We start from the raw sequence: 26346 nt of genomic DNA on the forward strand, positions 1-26346 counted from the left end.
TTTGGCCATAATGGTTGTGGGTTTCGTGTCTTCACTGTTTGGCATAGCCCTCTACCATATTGCAGAGTTTAGAAAAACGAATCCACGGGTTAATCCAGAACTGCAAAAAGTGGCAGAAGAAAAATAAGTAGAGCAACGGTAAGGGACCATAGGTCCTTCGGGCTTGGTCCTTTTAGTTATAAATCTTTTCAGGACATGAAACTCGAGCCATCTCTTCTTGAGTTATTAGTCAAACAGAATCGGGGTGACACTTAACCTAAACTATATACTAACTAGTGATATCTGATATTCTCGTGCTTTTGAAAGCTAAAGTCACTATAGTACTGTACCACCACAGACAACTGCAATCACTTCCAGATAGACACCTGATAGGCAAGTGCACAAGTGTGTGTGTGTGTGTGTGTGTGTGTGTGTGTGTGTGTGTGTGTGTGTGTGTGTGTGTGTGTGTGTGTGTGTGTGTGTGTGTGTGTGTGTGTGTGTGTGTGCACAGTACACATGCATGCACACAAGTACATCTCTGTGTCAGAGAGAGAGAGGATGGCACGGGAATGCCAGAGATAGACTGCATGCCAGTGATTCTTTTTGGCCCATGCCAGTGGCACCAGTCATCATCATCACCATCATCATCATCTGAGATGAGCTGTTGACAGAGGAAGGTGGAGGAATTAGAGCTGATGGTAAAGTGCTGAATGAGGCAAATCTGACGGCAGTACAAAAGTATGGATTAGAGGGGGGAAAAAATGAATGAAATCTCTGTAAATCTAGGACAGTATAATAACACAAATATGTCATGAAAGGTTCCCTATGAGGCAGCTTCTCAATACAGGAATGTTCCCAGCACTGGAAACCTTTTTATGATTTTTTTTTGGGTCACTTATAATGCAGTGCTTCTCAACCTGCGGGCCAGCCGGGGGTCCCCGGCTCCCCGCATGGTTTTGCGGCCTTGCGGAGGTCCCCAGATGACAGTAAAACTGAGAATTTCATGACATTTTATTTTTGGGCTTTTTTATGCCTTTATTGAAAGTACAGTAGGTAGACAGGAAACAGAGAGAGGGAGAGAGAGATGAGGAGTGACACGCAGCAAAGGGCGTCGGATTCTACTACTATTCTATTATTCTTCATTTAAAGGTATATTCAGTGATTTCACTTACTGTAGTTCAAATATCACTTATTTTTTTGTTTTGTGTGAGATAATCCTCCATACTATAGAGTGTGCTGACCATTATAAGGTGTTCCTCCCTGTCCCCAGTTAACCCCTGGGGGTCAAAAGGAGGTGCCTTCCTCAGGTATAAAGTGGACAGAGCCCAAAAAAACGTTGTCCTGGCTTGGAGTGCCTTTGTGGAGTTTGTTGAGGACTTTTCATTTCAGTGAACTGTAATCCAGACTGTGTCCGACTATGTCCCTGTCTTGACTCTTTTTGATCTATGATTGTCCGCTGCTTTGTCCCACCAATTTGTTTTTGTTTTGTTTTTTTTTGCCTAGGGGGGGAGGAGGGGGGGTTGTATATGTTTGTGTGTTTTGTGTGTTTTCTTGCATACATGTGTATTGTCATGTGAAGAAATGTAAAAATAAAGTTTACCAAATAAAAAAGGAGGTGCCTTCCGCCAATCATGATCGAGCGGGGGCGGGCCTTGGTGTGCGTGCTGTTGGCCTGTTGCGTATCCCCCCCCATCTTGTTACCGGGGCGGACTGGGTTTTTTTCAAAATCACCCAAATCACTGAATGCTCCTTTACTGCTTTCTTTCATTTTAGTGATTGTTGCGTTTTTTTTTTTTAACCTTCTTTTGCCTATACCTTCCTACTGGTGGATGTTTGAAAACCACTGCTCTAGCACATTTTGGGCGGGAACCCCTTTTGGTGTTAGCATTATGTTATACTTTAGCTATTGAAAAATAGCAGATCTACAAGCTCATAGCGCGCCACCGAGTGGCGCGCTACGAGCTTGTAGGTCTGCTATTTTTGAAAAATCGGGCGCGCTACGAGCTTGTAGGTCTGCTATTTTTGAAAAATCGAAGAACCACTGACACAGAAACATAGCTTTTTCAGAAAATTGTCAGGATGTAGAAGACATTTTTAGAATCTGATCTCAGGTCAAAATGGGCTAGAGGGGGAGTGTTCCTACTGGTTGCAAGCTTTCATTCATAATAACTTGATGTCATTCACTCTGTGTGAATATTAATAGTGGACGTGAGCTGACATGCACCGTAGGCCTACGCCTACTGTATAGTAGCCTAAGGTACTGTATGAGTGCATGCTGGCTAAGCCTCAACTGTTCTGTATGCACAAGCGGGAAAGGTGTGTGTGTGTGTGTGTGTGTGTGTGTGTGTGTGTGTGTGTGTGTGTGTGTGTGTGTGTGTGTGTGTGTGTGTGTGTGTGTGTGTGTGTGTGTGTGTGTGTGTGTGTGTGTGTGTGTGTGTGTGTGTGTGCGTGCGTGTGTGCGTGCGTGCGTGCGTGCGTGCGCGTCAGAGGCTAGTACTCTGTTGTACAACAGTCTTGTTGCTTCCTGGAAACAGTAGATCTACAAGCTCTGAGTTGAGAGAGAGAGAGAGAGAGAGAGAGAGAGAGAGAGATGAGATCTAAGCCAGCTAGGAGTCTTCAATGTTTTTAATCACATAAACCCTGTAAGTTTCAACACTGCCTCTGTTCTACTCCTTTTCCCTCTACAGAGCGAGAGAGAGAGAGAGAGAGAGAGAGAGAGAGGAATGGAGGGGTGAATGAGGGAGAGTAGGTGTAGGAAGTGATGAAGAACAGTAAGCAGCATTCCTCCTTGCACCGGTCCTCTCTCACACACACAAACACGAAAACACGCACGCACGCACGCACGCACGCACGCACACACGCACGCAAGCACGCACGCACGCACGCACGCACGCACGCACACACACACACACAGGAAGAGAGATGGAGAGGTGGGGAGAAAAAAAGAGTATAAATCAGAGAGAGAGAGAGAGAGAGAGAGAGAGAGAGAGAGAGAGAGAGGTTGATCTGAAATCCAGATGCCTTGAGGACCAACAGTGGGTCAAACTAACACACACACACACCCACGTGCACGCACGCACACACACAGACAGCGCACACAAACAGCGCTCTCCATCTCCACTCTCTGTTCACACAGACCATAGAAGTGGTGGCTGCACAAGTCAGCAAAAACAATCACACAGGACTGAAACAACTGGACTACTTTTTATATACCTCTGTTTCTTGTAAAACTCTCACTTTCCACCTTACAGTTCTCAGTACAGGACTTGTCATTGGAGCTCTAGACATTTTCTTTTTTTTATTTATATAGGCTATATCTCCTTTCTGCAGACATTTTCAGGTGAGTTTCTGTTTTTTAAATACTACCAGATGTTGAATTCACAGTGCATGTGAGGTTAAACCTTTATTGACCACACTGGTGATGGCCATGCAGTTCTTCTAAAAGCATGAGAAAATTGCTACTAGGATTCCTTAAGTTGTGAGAACTGGATTAGTATTGTGTCCATATATTGAAGGTATTTCTTGTCCACACTGGAAGATGTAGGCCTATGAATTATCTAATCTAACCACTTGTTGAGTCATTTTCTGTGGAAGCTAAAACAAATCGTCACCTTGCAGTTGTTGTCTTTATGCTGTCAGAGTGACAATTTTCTGTCCTGTCTCACTTAAGAGCTAATTTCACACTCACTGTCATGTAGTGAAGAATGTGGTTTGTGTCCATGTTATTGATTGATGTGCGCTAAAAGCGGAAAATAAGAGCCAGCCACACAAGTGAGATGATGGATATTTTTGGCTGCAAACGAACGCTCGAACAACTAAAAGGTCTGCTTTAGTGGTTCTTTGGTTTTCGTTCATCCTTTTTCTTCTCAGATAGATTTAGAGCTTTTGGCACTGCATTGCAATACCCCTCTCCAACAATGTCGATACAGCGCTGCAAGATAAAAACAGATTTCCACTCTGCAAGTAGATTTTGGAATGAGAAGTAGTCATTTTTTATTTTCCCCACTTTTGAGCGAACTCTCATGGGACACCTGAACTTGCTTCATTGGTAAATGGTAAATGGTGCATTTATATAGCGCCTTTATCCAAGGCGCTTTACATAGATTGTGCATTACATTCACCCATTCATACACCGATTGCAGCGAAAGCCATGCAAGGTACCAACCAGCACATCGGGAGCAATTTGGGGTTCAGTGTCTTGCCCAAGGACACTTCGACATGTAGACAGGAGGAGCCGGGATTCGAACCGCCGACCCATGGATCATTGGACGACCTGCTCTACCTCCTGAGCCACAGTCGCCCCTCATTGCATGGTAATCTACCATGCCACACTGGCAGGGAGGTCCTCGTCTGGAAGGCAATTGAAATCAGTTTCTCTGGTTTCAAAAATATATATACATTATTATTAAGCAAAGAATATGAAGCTGGCTTGAAGAAACAGCCCAAATACAGACAAGTAGTCCACAATTGTTTCATCGCGAAAGAGACACATGTTTACTTTGAACCTGAACTGTAAGTAAGTAAGTAAGGACAACGGAAATTCTGGGAGGTCTTTCCTTTTTTTTTTTTTTTAATGTATCTTTTTTCAACTTAGCATAGGAAAACAACAAGAACCACAATACAGACATTACAATGCACAGACAAAAAACAAAAACACAAAAAAAAAAAAGACAAAACGAGTACACCACAGTCTTGACATGATTGATTACATTACAGAGTCTTTGTTATTCACTACCGTTCAATAAGGTACATTGAAGCACAGTCTAGAAGGGTCCACTGCATCTAAGACTGGTTCCCATACCTTTGTGAACCCTTCCATGTTATCACCGAGGAGATAAGTCAGTTTGGGAGGTCTTTCTGATGTTACGTTGTTGGGCATTATAGCGTATACATTTGGGGGTCCTTGACATTTGAATGTTTGAGAAACACTGCTGTATTGTCTGTGATTTCTGCATGTAGCCTACTCAAGTACTTTTTATTTTATTTTATTTCTTTACTTTGCTTGAGTTATTTCCAATGTCCAATACTTTTACTTCTACTCCACTACATCTGATAGGCAAATATGTTTTAGTTTACTAGTTGCTTTGATTATTATTACAAAACATGCATTAAACACTTTAAGCCTATATAACTTGCCTACCCCCCCTCTGGTTATTTGTTTTTCTCACTGGTGGCACAGGTCAGACTGAAGTAAATACATACGCATAAACATATTCATGTTTATGTTACTGTACGTACAGTACAGTAGCTCTAGCAAAGAGCAGTTGTTTTCAACCAGTGGTCCTTGAGGGGGGTTCCAGGTGGTCCCCAGCTATGTAAATCATGAAGAGTTGGTAACAAAATGTACCCTCAATCCCTCATGGATCTTTAAGTCTTGATAAGCATACAATTAGGGTCCATTTATTGGTTTCTCAAGAGTTAAATTATTGTAAAACATCTGCATTACTTAATTTACAATAAGTCTACACAATTACAGAATGTAGATGAAATGTTATTTTGACCAATTGTTCAGTAGCAGGTGTCTGCTCATCTCTCCAACTCTTGAGTAAAGGGAACATACATGTTCGGGTCAGACTAACAATTTTTATCAAGAAAGGGAACTCACACCATACGAAATAAACCAGGTAACATAGTAACATAGGAAGTGATGAAACAAGCAAATGAGCAGAAGTCATTGGAACCGGAACACAAATAGACTTCACGTATACCTCCTTTAAAAAAAAACACACACCCGTGTGAACTGAGTGGTGCAACTCTGTGTGTGGGGGTCCCCGGTGGGTCCCCGGAACCTCCAGACCCACAGGAACTCGCCCAGGGTGCCGGCTCGGTTGCGGCGAGTCGCTCCGTGTCCGAAACGGTCGAGAAATGACAGAGTTACTGTGTGGGGGAATTAGCAGACACCCCTCCCTCTCTCTCCCCCTCCCCCCCCCTCTCTCTCTCTCTCTCTGTGTAATTAGCAGGCAACAGTGCAACACTATCTCTCTCTCTGTTTCTAGCACAACAGCGCCACTTTTCCCCCTACTGGTACTCTAAACATAGGGACATAGGGACATAGGGACATAGGGTCACGTGTAGGCTACACGTGGACATAGGGACATTGCTGTTCCTTGGAGTGGTTGCACCACTCAAAAATGCAAGTGATATTTTATTTTACAGACACACGCACGCACGCACGCGCGCGCACGCACGCACACACGCTGTGCATGCAATCGTGGACAGCAGCATGGGAACCATGTGTGGAGGGAGGGCGTGTGAATCATATTGCAGGTTGCAGAGCTTTCTGGACATGTGTTATCTTGAATCGGGCAGCTGTGGTCTTGGCTGCCGGTGAGCTTCATCTTTCTGACACAAAGATGTATTGGCTCTAACGCTGATGCACTTAAGACACAGCCTGCATGCCTTCCCTGGTTCCCTGCCCTCCCTTTCCCCTCCCGTTGTGCGTTCAAAAGTTTGCTTGAATGAATGTACAAACGCATTGGCATCAACATATGCTTATCCACATAAAAGTACTCATCATTGTGCAGATTATGAATTAGTAAAGCATTCTTGTGTTCATGACTTTAGTGCAATGCGCTGTCGGTGATTTTTGCTGAATGCTCAGTGCCAGAATAGGGATGCTGGAGAAATACCCTCTTGAGTTAACTGTGAAGTATTTTCAATCTGTCCTAATATGGAAACGGACATTCTGTCAAGTTTTCTTTGTAACATATTGCATATCAAGGGGGGAGATTTACATATTTACGTATTATGATGTAAGGTGTAATGTAATGCCCCAAGCCAAAAGTTAGAGAACCACTGGTTTAATGTTGCAGCTGGTAAACCACTGAAATAAAAGTGTCAATGAACACATGAATATGGTTATTCCAGGCAGAGGCTGGACACCATAGCACCACATCATTTACCTCAGTCAGCTGACAGACTGAGAGGCCAACCGAGTGATTTGTTACCACTGGAGACTTTTCTCTTCTCTTCTCTTCTCTTCTCTTCTCTTCTCTTCTCTTCTCTTCTCTTCTCTTCTCTTCTCTTCTCTTCTCTTCTCTTCTCTTCTCTTGTGTGTGTTGACATAGAAACCTGTTGAAGTCATCAGATATGGAGGTCAGAGGTTCTGAGCTAACTACATGACACCAGCTTCTGTTCTTGTGACACCTACCTTAGCATAATTAAAGCCATTCAAAGGCGGTAGTTTTCTAAGACATGTTGTTTTGGAAGTTTTGCATGGACCGACTGACATAGCCCTCCTCTGGTACTATAGTGTGGGGGAAAAAGACCAAAAGTTCTAGATAATGACGCTGCTGTTAACTAAATGACTGCTAGCAATGAGTTCCGCAGCCAGCGAGCCAGATGTATGTGTGTGTGTGTGTGTGTGTGTGTGTGTGTGTGTGTGTGTGTGTGTGTGCGTGCGTGTGTGCAAGCGTGCGTGCGTGCGTGCGTGCGTGCGTGCGTGCGTGCGTGCTTGCGTGTGTGCATGCTCACATGTGATTCATCTGTCTGTCATTGGCATGATAATGACATGATTCCCCAGGTCAGATTTTAGGGCAGCTTCCCTTCCTCTACACACGCACGCACGCACGCACGCACGCACGCACGCACGCACGCACGCACGCACGCACGCACGCACGCACGCACACACACACACACACACACACACACACACACACACACACACACACACACACACACAGCTGCTAGGTGAATTAGTTTCTCATTGAGGAACATAAAGACAGACATGGAAACCAGACCCTCAAACTGGCCTCTAATGGTTTCTAATAAGTGTGTGTGTGTGTGTGTGTGTGTGTGTGTGTGTGTGTGTGTGTGTGTGTGTGTGTGTGTGTGTGTGTGTGTGTGTGTGTGTGTGTGTGTGTGTGTGTGTGTGTGTGTGTGTGTGCGCGTGCGTGCATGTGAGCTTGCGTGCGCGTGTGTTTTCCCTCGTCTGTATGTTGTTGGAATAAGATCGCAGACATTTCAGAACAACAGGCCAAGCCACCTGGCCTTGTAGCAAAACTAGTAGGTTGTATACATATTTCACCCTATACTACTTCAAAGTTTTTGCATTTTCGGTGGCAGATAATTAAAATCTCCTCTCCTCTCCTCTCCTCTCCTCTCCTCTCCTCTCCTCTCCTCTCCTCTCCTCTCCTCTCCTCTCCTCTCCTCTCCACCCAAAGCTCCTTTGAATTGAATTGATAAGTCCCTGAAAAGACGCGATGTGATTGGCCAGTAGTCACTTGAGCATTGGTTGGTGCTTGGCCTTCCGCACTTCCGGCGCACGTCTCCGCCCTCCCAACGCGATACAGGTCGCTCCAATGAACTGCAGCAGCAAATAAGGCATCTTTTTTGTATCTATGTAACACCATGCCAAAAATCTAAAACCTGTTTGCCTAATTCCCCCCAAGCTATATCTCTCAACACCTTGCTTACTCACACTAGATTACTCTCGTTCCTTCTTTCACTCTCAAATCTCTCCTCATAATCTATGTCCTTCTCTCTCTCTCTCTCGCACGTACGCACGCACGCACGCACGCACGCACGCACGCACGCACGCACGCACGCACGCACGCACGCACGCACGCACGCACGCACACACACACACACACACACACACACACTAATTGCATGTGCAGGTGCAGGTGTGATGCCGTGATTTTTTTCCCCCTTTATTTTTTATGTGCTGTATTTTGCAAGGCATTATGTTAATGTTATCTTTCATCACATCCAGCAGAGAAGCGTGTGTGCTTGGATACACGCAAGCAACCTGCATTCGGGTCATTCCCTGTGCCAAGAACTATCACAGTGCTGAAAGATACTTTGATTAAAACATTTTGGACTGAGGTCGATAAAAAAAAGGCTTCTAAATCCTAACATTTTTCTGAAAAACCTATGTTTCTATGTCAGTGGTGCTCAACCTTTTTCATGTCAAGGACCCCCAGAATTATCTCCATTGGGCCACGCAAATATTTTAGTTAAACATTTTCGCTCTGAAATATATATTCAATGATTTGAGCCACATTTTCACGATTTTTCAAAAATAGCAGACCTACAAGCTCGTAGCTTGTAGATCTGCTATTTTTCAATAGCTAGAGTATAACAAAATGCTTGAAACACTAGGGGTTCCCGCCCAGAATGGGTTAAATACAGTGAGAAACTAGCCCTTTGATTTTCTGTGCACGCAGGCTACACCTGTAAGTTCTCTGTGTAAGCCTGATATATAGAGCGTCGCAGTCCCGCCCCCTTTCATGACGACGCCAGGCCCAGGAAATTAATCCCAATGCATTTTTCCCATATAGACATTTCAAAAAGTATTTATTTAAAGTCCTTTTAAGCGTCGCACGAAGCCAACTCGAGTCGTGACAAATCGAACACAATATTTTGGACCAAGCAAATAATTACAAACATTGTGTTTATTGTCAAGAATTGTCACGACAAGAGTTGGCTTTGTCTGCGGCGTTAAACGTCTTTAAATAAATACTTTCTGAAAAGTCTATGAGGAAACTGAACGGGGATTTATTTTCCGGATTTCTTTTCCGTCTCTCGAGGGGGCGGGACTGCGACGCTCTATAGCCTACTATCAGGTACCGTCGCACATAATCCATGATCTCGCCCTAGTTGTTTTCCGCCGGCCTCACGCCGACCGCTATAGGTGTGGCAGTTCTTGTATTCTTTAATATGTTTTACTGAGAATAAGGTCAGACATAAGTTTAGGGTTATAGGCATAGGTTTACTGGGGTTAAGTTTAGGAATAAGGTCAGGTTTAACCGTTTAAGCATAATTTACTTAGATTACTTTATACCAGGCAGCTAGGACAGTTCCGCCCGGAGCGAGTTGGTAAATGGGCGACTCGTTTGGTATTCGCTTACTTTGTCTTACAAAGGTGTGAAATTAAATTGTCAGTCTAAATACACACGTATACTTAGATTTCGATTTCATCGTTTATTTTGATCCTCATCGACAACAGTATCACAAAACATCACACTGTAATCAAACCTTTCTCTCTGGTGGATCGAAAAGGCATATAGGATGAAGCTCAAAGCTTATTTATGCCTATATCCATGTGTTGTTTTAATTTATAGCATTTACAATGTTCGTAATGAACGAACACTAAAACATATTCTTTCAATACTTCATGCATATAAACACTCTCGCAGATTTATTTATTTCCCCCAGATGGTCTAAAAATGTGTTACTTATCATGATTTGACCAATTTATTATACCAATCTCGTACACCATTGCTCACGTACACAAACCATTGACCCAATTATAGCCACTGCATCTAGCTTTTAATTAAGTAAAAGTAGTAGGAAAAGGAACAGTTCGGTCTTGCTTTCGTTCAGAGTGAGAAAGTTTGTATTCATCCAAGATTTGATATCGGTAGAGGCACTTCAACAGCGGCTGAGCGGGGTTGGTGCTGGTCATATTTAGCGGTAAATAGAGCTGAACATCATCTGCGTAGAAATTAAATGATAAATTGTGTTGTTTAATGAGTGCGTGCATGTAGAGCACAAAGAGGATGGGACCAAGGATGGAACCCTGAGGGTGGCTCGCGGGGATTGATGATGGAGTTGAGAACGTTATTTTTGGAGACTAAAGCAGAAATATAGTTGGTCTTGGCCAATTTGACCGCATTCTGGTAATCAGAGAGACAGCCGCGTAGGATTTCAACGGAGATCTGACGTCTATCCTTCTTCCATTTTCTCTCAGCGCGCCGTCAGGCGCATCTGAGAGAACGAGTGGAACTATTGAGCCAGGGCTCTGAAAGTGCTTTGGTGCTTTTAGTTCTTTCATTTAAAAGTCTTTAATTTAAAGGAAGCAACGGAATCCAATCGTATGGAGCATGTGGCATCAAAGAGGCGATAAAGTTAGAAGGATAAGGAGGGGAATTATTAAAAGTGAGGGAAAACTGGGAGGCCGTTGTAGAGGTTATAACACGCTGACGGCGAGCAGGGGCACGAGGTTTGAGTGGCAAGCAGGGGACTGAGGCCAAAAATAAAATTGGGAAGTGGTCTGATATCCTGAATGATGATCAGATGTCGCTGACAGAGATGGAGAGTCCATATGATAACATGCAGAATATACTCTGCATGTTTGTTTCAGTTTCTGGGACACACGTCATAACATCAAGCTGGCTGTCGGTAACGCCTAACGCCTAATAATGGGGTTTATAGGCGCTACAGTACTCATTTAACCCATTTAGGCCTGACCTCAAAATTTAAAAAAAATCTTCTAAATCCTCCAGTTTTCTGAATATTTTCACGATTTTTCAAAAATAGCAGACCTACAAGCTCGTAGCGCTTGTAGATCTGCTATTTTTCAATAGCTAAATTATAACATAATGCTTAAAACACCAAGAGGGGTTCCCGCCCAAAATGGGTTAAAGTTTTTCAAATGTTTAACATATTTTGAAAATAGCACATCTACAAGCTCACAATGTGTCGCATCACTATACGCATTGTAAGCTTGTACGTAGATCGCTATTTTCAAATGGCCAAAATGTATAAGATAATATAGATAAGAATAGCGTTGTACGTTCTCATAGCAAATATCCTTGTCAAACATTCTGTCACTCGTGAGATGACGAGCCATGGGAAACGCTGTGGATGGTGTTTTAATTCCAGCAGCGCACAGCCTATGACATGATTGCCCTGGCATTTAAAAGCACGCGCCATTGACGCGCAATATGGGAGGCAAAACTGGATCCAGGCCTGGACCGGCTACTAGACGTATGTCCGGTAGCCTCGGAAACCCAGACGTTTTTATGTCCAGGGAGCACAAAAAAAAAGTCTGGGACCGAGTCCACTTCAATTCGACATAGAGTAGCGCAAACGTCAATCACTCTGCTGATTTCTGATCGTCTGCACCTTTGTTAAATTGACGCACACACGTACACACACAAACTCCTCTCTCTCTCTGTCGCTCTAATTAATTAGTCTCATGTCGCACAGCTGCGTCTAGATTCTCCCAGCGGATCCTGCCGGGAGCTGCCTATGCCGTAGAAAACATAGGTGGACCCCAGGCTATATGTCCGGTGGACCGACCTGTAGTGGGCCGGCCCGGTGGCTTGTGGTGGGCCGGTCTGGGACAAAATGTTATCTTGTCTGTTTCACTGTATAGTTGTCTGTTGGTTGTGTATCATTTATGTTGTTCTGTAAAAGTGGTGGTATTAAGGGCTTATATGTATTTCAAGTATTTGTATGTGCCTCGACCTGAAAATGTTGTAGAGTATCTGCGCTGTTTGTGGTGGCCAGTCTGGGCCAAATTCCGCAAACATATCAGGGCCGAATTTTTGTCTATCCTGACTGGATACGGAAGTTTGATGAAATACATGACAGCCAATGAATACACACTATTTCTGAACGATTAACATCTTTGTCAGTTAATCGGTTCAGGAATATAAAAATAAAGGCATAAGACAGGTTGTTTTCGAATCCCTTGTTTTTTGTGCACACTATATTTGTATTGAGGCATCTAAACAGTGCCAGTTTCAGGCTAACTAAGACCTATAGAGTAGACACAGAACATACTGAACATAGAGTTACAGAAAATGTTTTATCAGGCAAACAAAAACCACCAAAACCAAACGAGGAAGTAAATCCAAAGTCCAAAGTTCAAGGAGTGGGCCTGCAGTACGTCACCCATTTTGATCTGAGATCAGATTCTAAAAATGTCTTCTACATCCTGACAGAAATAGCAGACCTACAAGCTCGTAGCGTGCCACTCGGTGGCGAGCTTGTAGATCTGCTATTTTTCAATAGCTAAAGCATAACATAATGCTAACACCAAAAGGGGTTTCCGCCCAAAATGGGATAAATATCACACCTGCTCCCTGATAGTCTTCTGTTGGGAAGTTTAGAGCCGATGTGTTCTGGTATACTATATGGACACCTATACCGGATGACAAGAGCCCGAACTGTGCGAAGCTCAAAGTGTCTTTCAGGCTTTTTCAGTCCTGCCTTATTCCCTCTCCTCAGGTGTGATGATGGCGTGAGGGAGCGCTGGTCCAGGCCGCCATCCATCCAGTCATGGCTTTGTGGTGGTGTGGCGTCCTCCTCAGCAGGCTGGGGGCGCTGTGGCTTCCCCTGCTCCTCTCGCTCCCACTTTGGCACATGGTAGGTCTACTGTACAGTATGTATACAGCATGGTTTCTCAAAGTGGGTGCCATGAAGGCACCCTAGGGTGCTATTTCCATCAGAGAATGCGTTGATAATTTTTCAATATCACTTCAGTTTAAACATTTGAGTATACTTTATTTCCACCACTGATGGATATGTCATTTACCAAGCCCCCCAGAGCGGCTGGCCAACGTTGAAGCCACCGAGACGTAGTGGTCAAAGCTGGAACTGCATTTAGCACGGGGCACGGGGGCAGCTGGGGTTTAAGGGAACCCCTTTTGGTGTTTTAACTAAGCATTAAGTTATACTTTAGCTATTGAAAAATAGCAGATCTACAAGCTCATAGCGCGCCACCGAGTGGCTCGCTACGAGCTTGTATAGTCAACAAATCTTTGAATATATATTCTTTCAGAATAAAGGCCTAAATGGGTTAACATGGAGCGCTCGTTAGTATTTAACAGTCCAATAATTTTTTTTAAAGTAGAGCGTTCTTCTGGGTCCCTCAAACGCCACTGAGCAACTTCCATTGAAATGAACTAATAATAATAATAATAATAATAATGGATTTTATTTATAACGCACTTTACATTCCATGGAATCTCAAAGTGCTACAGCAAAATAAAAGCAGAAGAAACAACACACCATTAAAAACATCTAATAAAACAGGAACATTTAAAACATAAGGAACATTTAAAACATAAGGGTAAGGCTATAAAAATGCTTTGGTAAAAAGGAAAGTTTTTAGTCCTCTCTTAAAAGTGTCAACCGACTGTGGGGCTCTCAGGTGGGCGGGGAGAGCGTGGGGACCGGCTGTCCGGTCTCTAGATCATAATGAACTCTATGGTCATTATACAGGTGAAAATGTCCAAAACGATACAAAGTGTTCTTTTCCTCTCCTTCTCCTCCTGCTGTGTCCTGTGGGTCTCCAGGCCCACGCTGTCCCCTCCTGCCCTCGCAGCTGCACCTGTCCGGGGGTCAAAGAGGTCCACTGCACCTTCAGGCATCTCACGGCCATACCAAAGACCCTGCCCAAGGACACGGAGAGAGTCAACCTGGGGTAAGAAACGGTGCTGATTCTGACGGCGAATTTTGATTTAGTTTGTCATATTTTAGTCACCTGAAATGTTTTGGTCGACTAAAGATCATGTGATTTTAGTCGACTAAATATTGTACGTTTTTTGTCGACTACATCTACAGTTGATTTATTTTCTTTTTTTTAGGGGACCCATATTGCATAATGCCACCCATACAAATCGGTCCCGACACACTGTTTGGGAATCACTGTTCTATTCTAATTCCTGTGCCCATGTGGTGTTGGGCCTGACTCACACGGTCGCAACAGATTGATGTATGCTTGTTGTATGCAAAGGGTGTGATACAGCTTGCCCCAATGCATTTCCAATGGGAGTCACATAGTTTGACACAACATTTGTGTTGTATGAGGGGGAGGGGCGCAGTCGAAACACAGCCGAAAGCCATACAACAGCTTGTAGTCCAAAATGTTGTATCAAACCATGTGACTTCCATTGAAAATGCATTGGGGCGGCCATGACACTCACAACATTCATACAGCAAGCATGCATCAATGTTTTAAAGGTCTGAGTGAGGCCTTAGGTGGTGCAAAAAGTACTCACATTTCACTATTACTTATAGCTAAAGTATCAATACTGCAATGTAGAAATACTCCGTTACAAAAAGTATGGAATTCAAAATCGACTAAAGTACAAAAGTATTGGTATCAAAATGTCCTTAAAGTACCGAAAGTAGAAAATACTCATCATGCAGAATGTCCCGTTTCACTAGTATTCAAATGTATAAAATCTGTTTAAAATGATGTTTTGAAAATAGCAGATCTACAAGCTCACTTGTAGATCGGCTATTGTGGGCTGAAGTGTTTGATGTGAAAATATTATAATAATGATCAAAATCTACAAACTAGATACTATAAAGTTTTCAAATAAATGTATAGTGGAGTAAAAGTACAATACTTGGATCCGGAGATTATGTACTGGAGTAGAAGTAAAGGTATTGGAAATTGGAAATACTCAAGTAAAGTACAAATACCTCAACATTTTACTTAAAAAGTACAGTACTTGAGCAAGTGTGCTTAGTTATACTTTACACCACTGAAGCCAGGGCGCAGCACCAGCAGCAGGTCATTATGCCCATGATTGGGTTCAGTGGTGCACCAGCAGCAGGTCATTATGCCCATGATTGGGTTCAGTGGTGCACCAGCAGCAGGTCATTATGCCCATGATTGGGTTCAGTGGTGCACCAGCAGCAGGTCATTATGCCCATGATTGGGTTCAGTGGTGCACCAGCAGCAGGTCATTATGCCCATGATTGGGTTCAGTGGTGCACCAGCAGCAGGTCATTATGCCCATGATTGGGTTCAGTGGTGCACCAGCAGCAGGTCATTATGCCCATGATTGGGTTCAGTGGTGCACCAGCAGCAGGTCATTATGCCCATGATTGGGTTCAGTGGTGCACCAGCAGCAGGTCATTATGCCCATGATTGGGTTCAGTGGTGCAGCAGGTCATTATGCCCATGATTGGGTTCAGTGGTGCACCAGCAGCAGGTCATTATGCCCATGATTGGGTTCAGTGGTGCACCAGCAGCAGGTCATTATGCCCATGATTGGGTTCAGTGGTGCAGCAGGTCATTATGCCCATGATTGGGTTCAGTGGTGCACCAGCAGCAGGTCATTATGCCCATGATTGGGTTCAGTGGTGCACCAGCAGCAGGTCATTATGCCCATGATTGGGTTCAGTGGTGCAGCAGGTCATTATGCCCATGATTGGGTTCAGTGGTGCACCAGCAGCAGGTCATTATGCCCATGATTGCTCAACAGGAGACAAATCATTTCCACGTGGATCTTACCATCTTGGAACCAAAGTTATCCCTGCATTCCAGGAGCATTACGGTTGTTCAGGAGAAAAGCCACAGCTGCTGTTTAAACTACTGTATTGTGAATGAATTGAATAATGAACTGCTATAGAACGCAGATTTCAGGGAGTAATTGTATACCACAGACAAGAAAACCAGCACCTGCCAAGAAGCATTTAGTGCTTAATGAGTCTTCATATCACGCTTACTATTTGCGTGGGAAAATGCTCTCGGTTCATTATGTGTTTTACAATTAAAATGTGACATACTGTAGAAAAAACTATGTTAAAAAAAACACTTTGAACCCGGTGTGGTGTCCCTAATTTGGCCATGTTATTATAGTAGATGAACATTGTCAAAACGTAAAAAAAACATTTGTGACATTATAGTAAATCTACAAGCTCATAAGTCATAACACGTTGTGATGTGAGTCATTGTGACACAATCTGTAGCTCGGTTATTTTAGTTGAGTGTCGTACAATGAAGTACTGTATAGCCAGGGCTTAAGTTGTTAAAACAACTTTTTATAACGTTGCATAATGCAGGGGTTCTCAACCTGGGGGTCGCGACCCCTCAGGGGGTCCAGAATTTATTTTGGAGGATTCCAAAATGATAAAAAAAAAAAACTGCAACTGAATGGCTGGAAAATGTAAATTTAGAGTTTACATAGTACACATGTGCATGCATAAACTTTTCTTAATGATCATATCATATTTTAGTATTTATTTATGATGTATTTTCTCAATTATTAAGGTTATTGTAGCGGTTATTTGTATTGGTGGTGGGGAGGGTGGCGGGGCGGGGTTCGCAAGGCATGGCCAAAGCATTTTCCGCGGTCCCACCAGCCAAAAACGTTGAGAACGTGGCATAATGATGTAAAGTGATAAGAGCAAATTTCCACAAAAGCCATCTTACGTAATCATGTCCAATCATTTTCCAGAAATTAAATGAACCAATGTAGTTATTATTTAGTCATAAGCTCTTGTTTATACTTTTTCATTATTTATATTTAAAAAAAAGAATAAAGTTGCAACAATAGCCAATCTACAAGCTCACTAGCAATGTGACCCGTTGTTGTTGTGAGCTGCACACAAATCCTTTGGGCTTTTCATTAGGGCTTGTATACGTAGATCGGCTAGTGTGTGACACTGCATGTCACACAGCGAAGAAGTGCATGAATCAACGGAAATAAACATAAAAAGTTGAAATTATAGAGATACAAGGTTTCTGCCTGACAATGACGATATACAGTATGTGCTGACGAAGGCAGTACAGTGTATTTTACACAAGACACAAACCACCTCCATATGGACTACACTGTATGGGAACAGCTTTAGCCGATCTCTTAAACACGCAAGTTGAGACAATTGGCAAGGAATTGAATCCAGGCACAGAAACGTTAACTTTACCCGCTTGGGGGGGGGGGGGGGGGTATTGGTTGTGAGCTTGTAAATCAGCTATCTTTGGCGAAGGCATTTGGTGATGACTGAAAAACAAAACAAAAAAAAAGGGGAAAAAAAGCAGGACAGGAATTTGAAGGCCATCATGGCAGCCGTGGGCCCTCAGTTTGGCCTTTTTTGCCCCTCAAAAGATGACATGCCCTGAAAGGCCACAGTGGCCTTGATGCCCTGTCCACACAGACCAGGAGTTCATACAACTTTTGTAACAATAACTTTATTTTTTGTGTAATAAAACAGCCAATGTATGCGGAAGTGCAAACGAGCGCTCAATGTTAAAGCCCAGCTGCACGGGGTTTCCTATAGTCATAAATCCACGGCTCGGCCTGCAGTCCGACCTCTGACCAGTAGGGCCATCTTGATGTCCACGTCTCCGATGAACTGCAGCGGCCAATGAGGCATCTAGGTTTCTATATCTATGGGTAAAGAAGTTGGCTCTCATCACCAAATGGGATTAGAGAGCCCATGCATGCCCTCTGGTGTGTTGGACTCTGTCTGAACCTGCAGTAAAGTCTCCCCAAATTAACCCATTTAGGCCTGACGTCAAAATTAAAAAAACATTCGCTCTGAAAGAATATATACAAAGATTTGTGCCGCATTTTCCCGATTTTTCAAAAATAGCAGACCTACAAGCTCGTAGCGCGCCACTCGGTGGCGTGCTATGAGCTTGTAGATCTGCTATTTTTCAATAGCTAAAGTATAACATAATGCTTAGTTAAAACACCAAAAGGGGTTCCCGCCCAAAATGGGTTTGAACCTGCAATGTAAAGTGGTTTTTGGACCATACAAAAGCCTTGGCTATTTTTTTTTACCACTGGACTTACTTTACTCTGGATAGGACAGCTGCACAGTGTAAACTGATGCACATGTAAGGGTCTTTCTCTTTCTGTAGATATGACACCATTCATCCATAATACATTTGCATTGTTTGCTTCCCTCACTATAGAGGGTATGCGCATGCTTAAAGTGAATGGCACATCGAGGGGCGAATCGAGTGGCAAAGCAACAGACAAAGTGAGTTTAACATTGTTTAATGGTGTTTAATGCAATCAGATAGGACTTTTCTGTTTGGATGCATGGGTTGTCAAGGCCAGAAAGTAGTTTTTTTGCCACTCAGTAGGCGTTCCTGCATAACTTCCCGGGTTTGATGATGATGTCACGCGCATACCCTCTATAGACACATTATAGCTGTATTGTATTGTCCTATCAGGGCACCTCATTTAAAAAAAAGGCACGTGCTCACATTAGATAAGGTCTGTTGTTCTTCTACCATACGGTGCAATCGAGAGATTATTGATTTATAGTCGGTGGTGGTGGTACACACACTGTGTCCGGCAGCGATCCAAAATCTCCCACGTGTGTTCAATTGGGTATAATTAAATCCACATCCTGTGTTATGTGTTTCACCAGTTAGGTTTGAGGAATTCATGTTGCTCTGTGCTATCCCTGATTCCCTTTGTTAGAAACCTTGGCTGGATCCCTATACGGGAGCAATCCATCATGTTAATGCAGCCCTCTGCATTCCATCTTGAACTATTTTCCATTGTGTCTCCGTTGTGAGGTAATGTATTTGGCCCGGGGATATATACTGTACTATATACTGTACAACAGCTATATATTCATGTAACATTTTGTATTTTTCTACCAATTAAGTCTAATTCCCCCCTGCGTATATGCGTCCTGTCACTGCTGACCCCCTCTGTTGGTACAGTATGTATAATGACCAATGCATCGGTCAAACCAATATTGGTCTGGCTCTGCTTCAAACATTGTGGTTTTAGCGTAACACAAATTTACAGGTGTAAAATAAATGTATTTGTTGTACATGTTTCCCGGGCGGCGGTGGCTCAGGGGTAGAGTGGCTGGATGGTAACAGCAAGGTTGCCAGTTCGAACCCGGGCTCCCCCACAGTTAGTGTCGAAGTGTCCTTGAGCAAGACACTGAACCCCTAATTGCTCCTGATGTGCTGGTTGGTGCCTTGCATGGTTTCCTCTGCCATCGGTGTATGAATGTGTGTGTGAATGGGTGTAAAGCACCTTGGATAAAGGCGCTATATAAATGCACCATTTACCATTACCCACGGATTGCAGTTACATGAATAAAATCAGACCCGTCTGAAGTGATTGGTGCTGTGCTGTACACGCACGCAGACACACACACACACACACACACACACACACACACACACACACACACACACACACACACACACACACACACACACACACACACACACACACACACAATTGACAAGGAACTGAAAAAAGTATAAAAAGGCATGGGTAACAGGACACAGGTGAACACGACTGATAATCAACACTGGGATAGGCTACAAGACTAAAAGGACACAGGTGGAGCAAACTAATAATCACAGAACTGGTGAGTCAACTCAGGTATAACAACTCCGGGGACAAAACATCCTACTATAAATGCGGCACGTCTCTGCATACGTGCGTGCGTACGTGTGTGCGTGCGTGTATGGTTGTAATGCATGTAATTCGTTAGATATTAAGCAACGTTAAACTCAATTCTCCACTCACTTTATGCACACGCATAGACCCTCTAGCAGTGTTGTTTTTGGCAGAGAATTTCCATTTTAGTTTTAGTCGTAGTCTCTTGAATAGTTTTCACTTTTTAGTGTCACATTTTAGTCACCCGGAATGTTTTAGTGTTAGTCTAGTTTTAGTCGACTAAATATCATAAGATTTTAGTCGACTAAATCTACAGTTAATTTAGTCGACTAAAATGTATTTTAGTGGGCCTTGATGCCGTCGTAATGACTGTTTTTACACTTGCTGAAAATAGCAGATCTACAAGCTCACAACGCGTCGCGCTGCTTGTAGAGCTGCTATTTTCAGCGTGCAACCAAGTGTAAAATGTGGATCTCTTGTCCACTAGTCCCTTCCTAACATTTTAGTCTAGTTTTTATTTGTCAACGAAATTGTCAGTATATTTAGTCTTATAGTTTTAGTCATCATAGCTTAGTTTTCATTTAGTTTCCATTTAGTTTTTGTCAGTGAAAAAAGGTAGTCGACGAACATTTTTCGTCTTAGTTTTAGTCGACGAAAACAACACCGCCCATAACGTCACATAACGTACTAGTATCAGTGTAAGTGTAATGGGAACCTTTTTGACAACTGATGTACAAAATTGGCTGAGCGCGCCTGACAGTCTAAACTGACTGTGGCGTGGATGGTTTAAGTGTTGCCTTCGATGATCCATGCATACCTCGCCTATATACGCTGCTTGTCATATGAGTCGTGGGGAGGGCTGGGAAGCTCAACTCTGCTGTTTTGCTGTGCGATTGCTTGCATACATGCATGCAGTCGATGTCCTGAGCTGAGGATGTGGGGGGCCCATGCTGAAATCCTTCAGCTGCGTGAGGCAGTACAGAGACGGTGTTTAGAGTTTGTGTGTGTGTGTGTGTGTGTGTGTGTGTGTGTGTGTGTGTGTGTGTGTGTGTGTGTGCGCGTCTCGGAGATGTATGCACAGTGGAATTGAAGTCACTGACCTTCTCCCCTCAGTCCCCTGTGACACGCACGCGCGCACACACACACACGAGAGCGCATTGTGAGTCTATTTCCGAGTGGTTTGGTGTAGAGGGAAAACAAGTAGACCAAAGGCAGTGTTGAAGCTTACAAGGTTTAACTTTGAAGACTTAGATCTCCCCTCTCTCTCTCTCCCTCTCCCTCTCTCTCTCTCTCTCTCTCTCCCCCTCTCTCTCTCTCCCCTCTCCAGGTATAACAGCCTGACGGCAGTGGAGGGCTCCGAATTCAGGTCACTGCGGCAACTGGAGATGCTCATGTTGCACGGGAATGACATCAGCACGGTTCACCCAGGGGCCTTCTACCCCCTGAGGTCACTGCAGGTACTCACATTATATGCACCATTTTGGACTGAAAAACTGAAAAACGTATGTTTCTATGTCAGTGGTGCTCAACCTTTTTCATGTCAAGGACCCCCAGAATTATCTCTATTGGGCCACGGACCCCCATCTCAAAATATGTAGTTCCAGGGACCCCCCAGAAGCAAAGATTTTAGTTAAAAATGTTCGCTCTGAAATATATATTCAATGATTTGCGCCGCATTTTAACGATTTTTCAAAAATAGCAGACCTACAAGCTCATAGCGCTATCCTATGAGCTTGTAGATCTGCTATTTTTCAATAGCAAAATTATAACAATGTTTAAAACACCAAAAGGGGTTCCCGCCCAGAATGGGTTTTAAGCTGGTATGTAGGCCTACTGTACATTAGGTCAGACATAAGGTGCATAAGGTGGTAGCACTCCATATTATATTTATTTTCTTTTAAATCTCTGGGACCTCAATAATGCACACTGTAAAATCCTCAGTGTTGTACTGTGATTCCCCCTCCCCTAAAACATGATCATCAGGTACTATAATGATTATACTAGATTTATAAATTTTACTTTTATTTTTGTATTTTTTCAAAAGGTTGTACAGAATGTAGTGTTAAAGGAGCATTCAGTGATTTGGATGATTTGGAAAACCACCCTGTCCGCCCCGGTAACAAAATGTGCACATGCACGCTCTACAGTGGGGGGAATTGCAACAGGCCAACAGCATGTGCACCAAGGCCCGCCCCCACTCGATCATGATTGGAGGAAGGCCCCTCTCATCCTGATTGGATGAAGGCTTTGCCACCTGCCACCAAAACTGAAACTAGGGTTTTTTGACCCCAGGGGCTCACTGGGGACAGGGAGGAACTCCTTATATGGTCAGCCCCCTCTATAGTAGGGAGGATTATCCAGAAAAAAAGAAAAAATAAGTGATATTTGAATTAAGTCAAATCACTGAATATACCTTTAAAGTGATGTCTTTAAGTAGCCACACACACCATGAAATCTGCACTCTCAGGAACAGTAGGAGCAGACCGATGCGTTCCGGCACGCAGGCCTTCGTCCGTGTAGGAATTTACACACAAGCGGAAATGACATGATTACATAGAGTTTCTGATTCATTGACAAACCATACAGCTGTGTCTCATTATTAAATGATTAATAATAAAAAGCATACAAAGTGGACCCTCTTCTCCGCACTGAAACTGCCAAGGATCTCTGGCTCGACACACTCAAAGAAGTGATCCACCAAGGCTGGCCAGGGAGAACATTAAAGACATGCCAAAAGTCCTGCGTGCTTGTTGCGTCCTTCAGAGATGAGCTCGCAATGGAATAGTCATATTCAAGGGCAGACCAGGTACTCATTCCAGACTCTATGACTGATGTGACATATTGAAACAGCTACATGTTGGCCATCAAGGCATTGAGAAAACACGTCGTCTTTGCAAGAGGGAGTGTATACTGGATTAAAATGAATGACGACATTGAGTGTGCAGATCGTGCAGTGATCGTGAAGTGATGTTGCCTATATTGTTCTTTTGAGGAATGTTATGCCTTATTATGACCCTTTTGCAGAGAATTTGTTAGGACTAAGTTTACAGGGGGGATGTATAAACTAAACAGAGGGGATGTACTGTAGTCATGTGTGGTAGGAACTGATAATGCGCAGCGCGCGTACCGGACCTATATCTATGTAACACCTACCTCTGAATATGCCTTTTCTGTTAACAACAATTCTCAAGTAAAGTGTCAGTCCAGTCTTAACAACCCACTGTCTTCTTTACACAAATAACGCTTCACAAAGTATCATGTAAGGTGTAGTCTCTCATAATAACACACAATAACCACAATACCCAGAAATTCATAGAAAACAATTTAACACCAATTCTTCACCAATTCTTCAAACCAAAACGCATCTGTTTGGTTTGACTGCTGGATCCTATACACCATTATTAAAAACTAGACCTATACGTGCCCGTCGAAGTCGGCCACCGGCCTACTTGTGAACGATGCAACTTGGGAACCTAATGATATACGTTGTCATAGCACCCGTTTGAACTGTCAGCCGGTGTCCCACATGGAGGTCTGTGTATGTGCCTGTGTGTGTGAAGACTGCAAACTGAAGTGTACTTGGCAATCAATTCGGCCCACTGGCAGAGCCTGATTGGTTGAGCCTCAATTGGCTGAGGCAGAGGCTGGAAATTGCACAGGTGAAAGGAGTTGACCTCATTAGGCCCACTGGCAGAGCCTGGCTCAGGTGAAAGGATTTGGCCTCATTAGGCTGTAAGGGGAATTTTAGAATGCCAACTACAGTGCCAAATATATGCATTATTGTGTATTTATCTTCCTTCCATTAAGTCTCTTTGCTCACCAATGTGCTCAGTCTAATTCATGCAGCTGTCAATCTAACAGCTGACTTGACTCCTCCATGCTGTCAGCAAAGGTATACTTATTTGTGTGTCACCCTTATCTTTAGCGCAGATCCTTATATGAACATTTTGTATAGCATCTCTGTTAAGACAAGACTATAAGGACTGTCTGAGAATAGGGTTGAGGGGGCTTGCGTCCGGAGGGGCTGCTGGAACAGGCAAGGAGGCCTGTTCCTCACTCTCTGTATATTGTTACTCTGCTGAATCTTCTTAATACATTCTCAATATTTCACCCTGAAGAACTTTGTCATTCCTTCATCTTTGGACGATTATTTAATCGACAACAAGGCCCACTGGCAGAGCCTGGCCCAGGTGAAAGGAGTTGGCCTCATTAGGCCCACTGGCAGAGCCTGACCACAGCCTTTTGTGGTGGTTCTGGAGAACCGTGGGTCCGACCGACTCGATACCTAGCACTGCACTCCCTGTGGGGGTGTGGAACGCGTGTGTCGAATGTGAAGTTGGTGGGGCAAACGGTTGTCGAGTTACGTGCATTACAACCGCATTTATAGTAGGATGGCTCCTATAGTGTGTACCAAAATCTCCTGGAGGGGGCGTCAACATATGTGTCACGTGGTAGCGGCCGTCATACTTGTTGGCTTGTCTGGTTTGTTTACATTGAGCGACTATCCAGTGTGCTTGTATACGTTCTTTTTTTAAACTGACCTCACAATGGTGCAGACTTGCTCAGTAAGTAAGTGCCACAGCAGGTCACGCCGATGGAATGAGCCAGAAAACGGAATTACATTTTCAGCTTTCCAGCATGGAGACAGCACCAAGGAACCCAGATTGACGAGTTTACAAAAAGACGTAGAATGGCTTGGATCTCGGCTGTGCGGCGCACGGGCGCAAAGACATAACGTTCAACAAAGTATCTAAGCACAGCCGTGTTTGTTCACGACATTTTCCTTGTCCTTGTAATGTATTTGGGCCCGACGTTCTTTCTATCCATCCTGGTGTTGGTTCACTATGTTGTCGCCAAGAACGAGCTCAATATTTACAAAAACATACCACTCTATTCTGAGTGATGTGGGCTAGAATTTAATGCCCACGAGAGGGCCGTCCCTAGCTTTTCAGACGCCGCCCCCCTCTTGGTGACGTACACGTTTTCACACGCTATAGGCCTACTATTACTGAGAGTGCAGAATTCATTCTCCTTCTATACGTATTTCCTGAATCTGCACCCAGCATACGCCTGAACCCTCACAGACTGTCAACTTGAGTTGAGCGAGTCTTTTCCCTTGAAGTGAGCTGTATAACAATACATTTCATCAGCACAGCACACCCTAGGGGCCTTGAGGTCACTGCAGGTAGCCTACTGTAGAATGGGTTTAATTGTTTGTTCATGTGTTTATGGGTGAATCTCAAGATCTCTTGGTAAATCTCTTAAAAAGAAATTAAAACCTGTTTCAGTGTGCAGTCAAAAAAACGTCAAACAGACAAAGATTGGCTATTTTTAAACAGCCAAAGTATGTTGGGTTAAAATAATTTTTCTGGGGACCCCCTGGAACCCCCTCAATGACCCCACATCGGGAACCATGCACAGCTTTAAGCCATTTTGGGCAGGAGCCGGGAACCCCTTTTGGTGTTTAAACATTATGTTATAATTTAGCTATTGAAAAATAGCAGATCTACAAGCTCATAGCGCGCCACCGGTGGTGCGCTACGAGCTTGTAGATCTGCTATTTTTGAAAAATTTGTGAAAATGTGGCACAAATTTGGAATATATATATAACGATTTTAACTCAAATCTTTGCCTCTGGGTGGGTCCCTGGAACAACATATTTTCAGATGGGGGCCGGGGGCATATTACATATCATTTTTGGGGTCCTTGACATGAAATATTGAGCACCACGGATATAGAAACGTGGGATTTTTCAGAAACGTCAGGCCTAAATGGGTTAATCTCTCTGCCAGTGGTTCTCAAACCTTTCAGGTCGAGACCCAAAAGAGAGATTATTAGACGTTTGCTCGGCTATTTTCACCAATTCTCATTTCCGGTATTGTATTCTTATTATCATATTAGCATTATTATTTTATTCATGGAATTCCTTAGATTTTTTTTGTTTGATTGTTTTAAATTCTATAAAATGATTTAACTTTTTTTTTATATAAAAAAAAAATTTATGTAGAGGGAAAAAAGGGATTTTGTGACTCGTAAAATGTGGTCCGTGACCCACAAATGGGTCCTGAGCCACTGTTTGGGAAACAGTGGTTTATACTGTATATACTCAAACTCTGTTGACACACCTGTGCTGCCAGAGCCTGAGGGCTGACTCCATTGTAGGCTACTTGACTGTAACAGACTGATGTTGAGTTGCAACAAGCTTCCCTGGAGCAAGTTACATAATTTGGCACCGTCGGTTGATAAATTAAGATGTTGGAATGGAATCATAAAACATTGCACGCTTGGCCCGATAAAAACCCTGATCAAATTTTGTCACCGTCTTTGAGAGTCTGAGGTCACATTCCCACCTAATACTTCGGTAGACTCGATGTGAATGGGCGGAGCAATTGGGATTCTTGCATATTTAATTTGCTGCGGTTTGCCTTCACACTGTCATCCGCAGCAATTGGAAACGCAGCAGGGGGGACCTTTATCAATGTGTTCCATTCATAAACTAGCCTACACAGTG

General features: G+C 43.5%; 1 protein-coding gene across 1 annotated transcript in view; it reads left to right on the forward strand.

Annotated features, from left to right (window-relative positions):
• Positions 1–12957: 12957 nt before the first annotated feature.
• The window catches only part of LOC306924521 (matrix-remodeling-associated protein 5), a 51029-nt gene continuing 37640 nt past the window's right edge, over positions 12958–26346 (forward strand). The window contains exons 1-3 of the mRNA XM_079503069.1: positions 12958–13077; positions 14010–14137; positions 21163–21292. Of these exons, the coding sequence (XP_079359195.1) occupies positions 12991–13077; positions 14010–14137; positions 21163–21292 (345 nt within the window). The 5' untranslated portion in view covers positions 12958–12990. The remainder of the gene's footprint in view (positions 13078–14009; positions 14138–21162; positions 21293–26346) is intronic.

Source organism: Electrona antarctica (genome assembly GCF_951216825.1).
Source record: "Electrona antarctica genome assembly, chromosome: 1".
Lineage (NCBI taxonomy): Eukaryota > Metazoa > Chordata > Actinopteri > Myctophiformes > Myctophidae > Electrona > Electrona antarctica.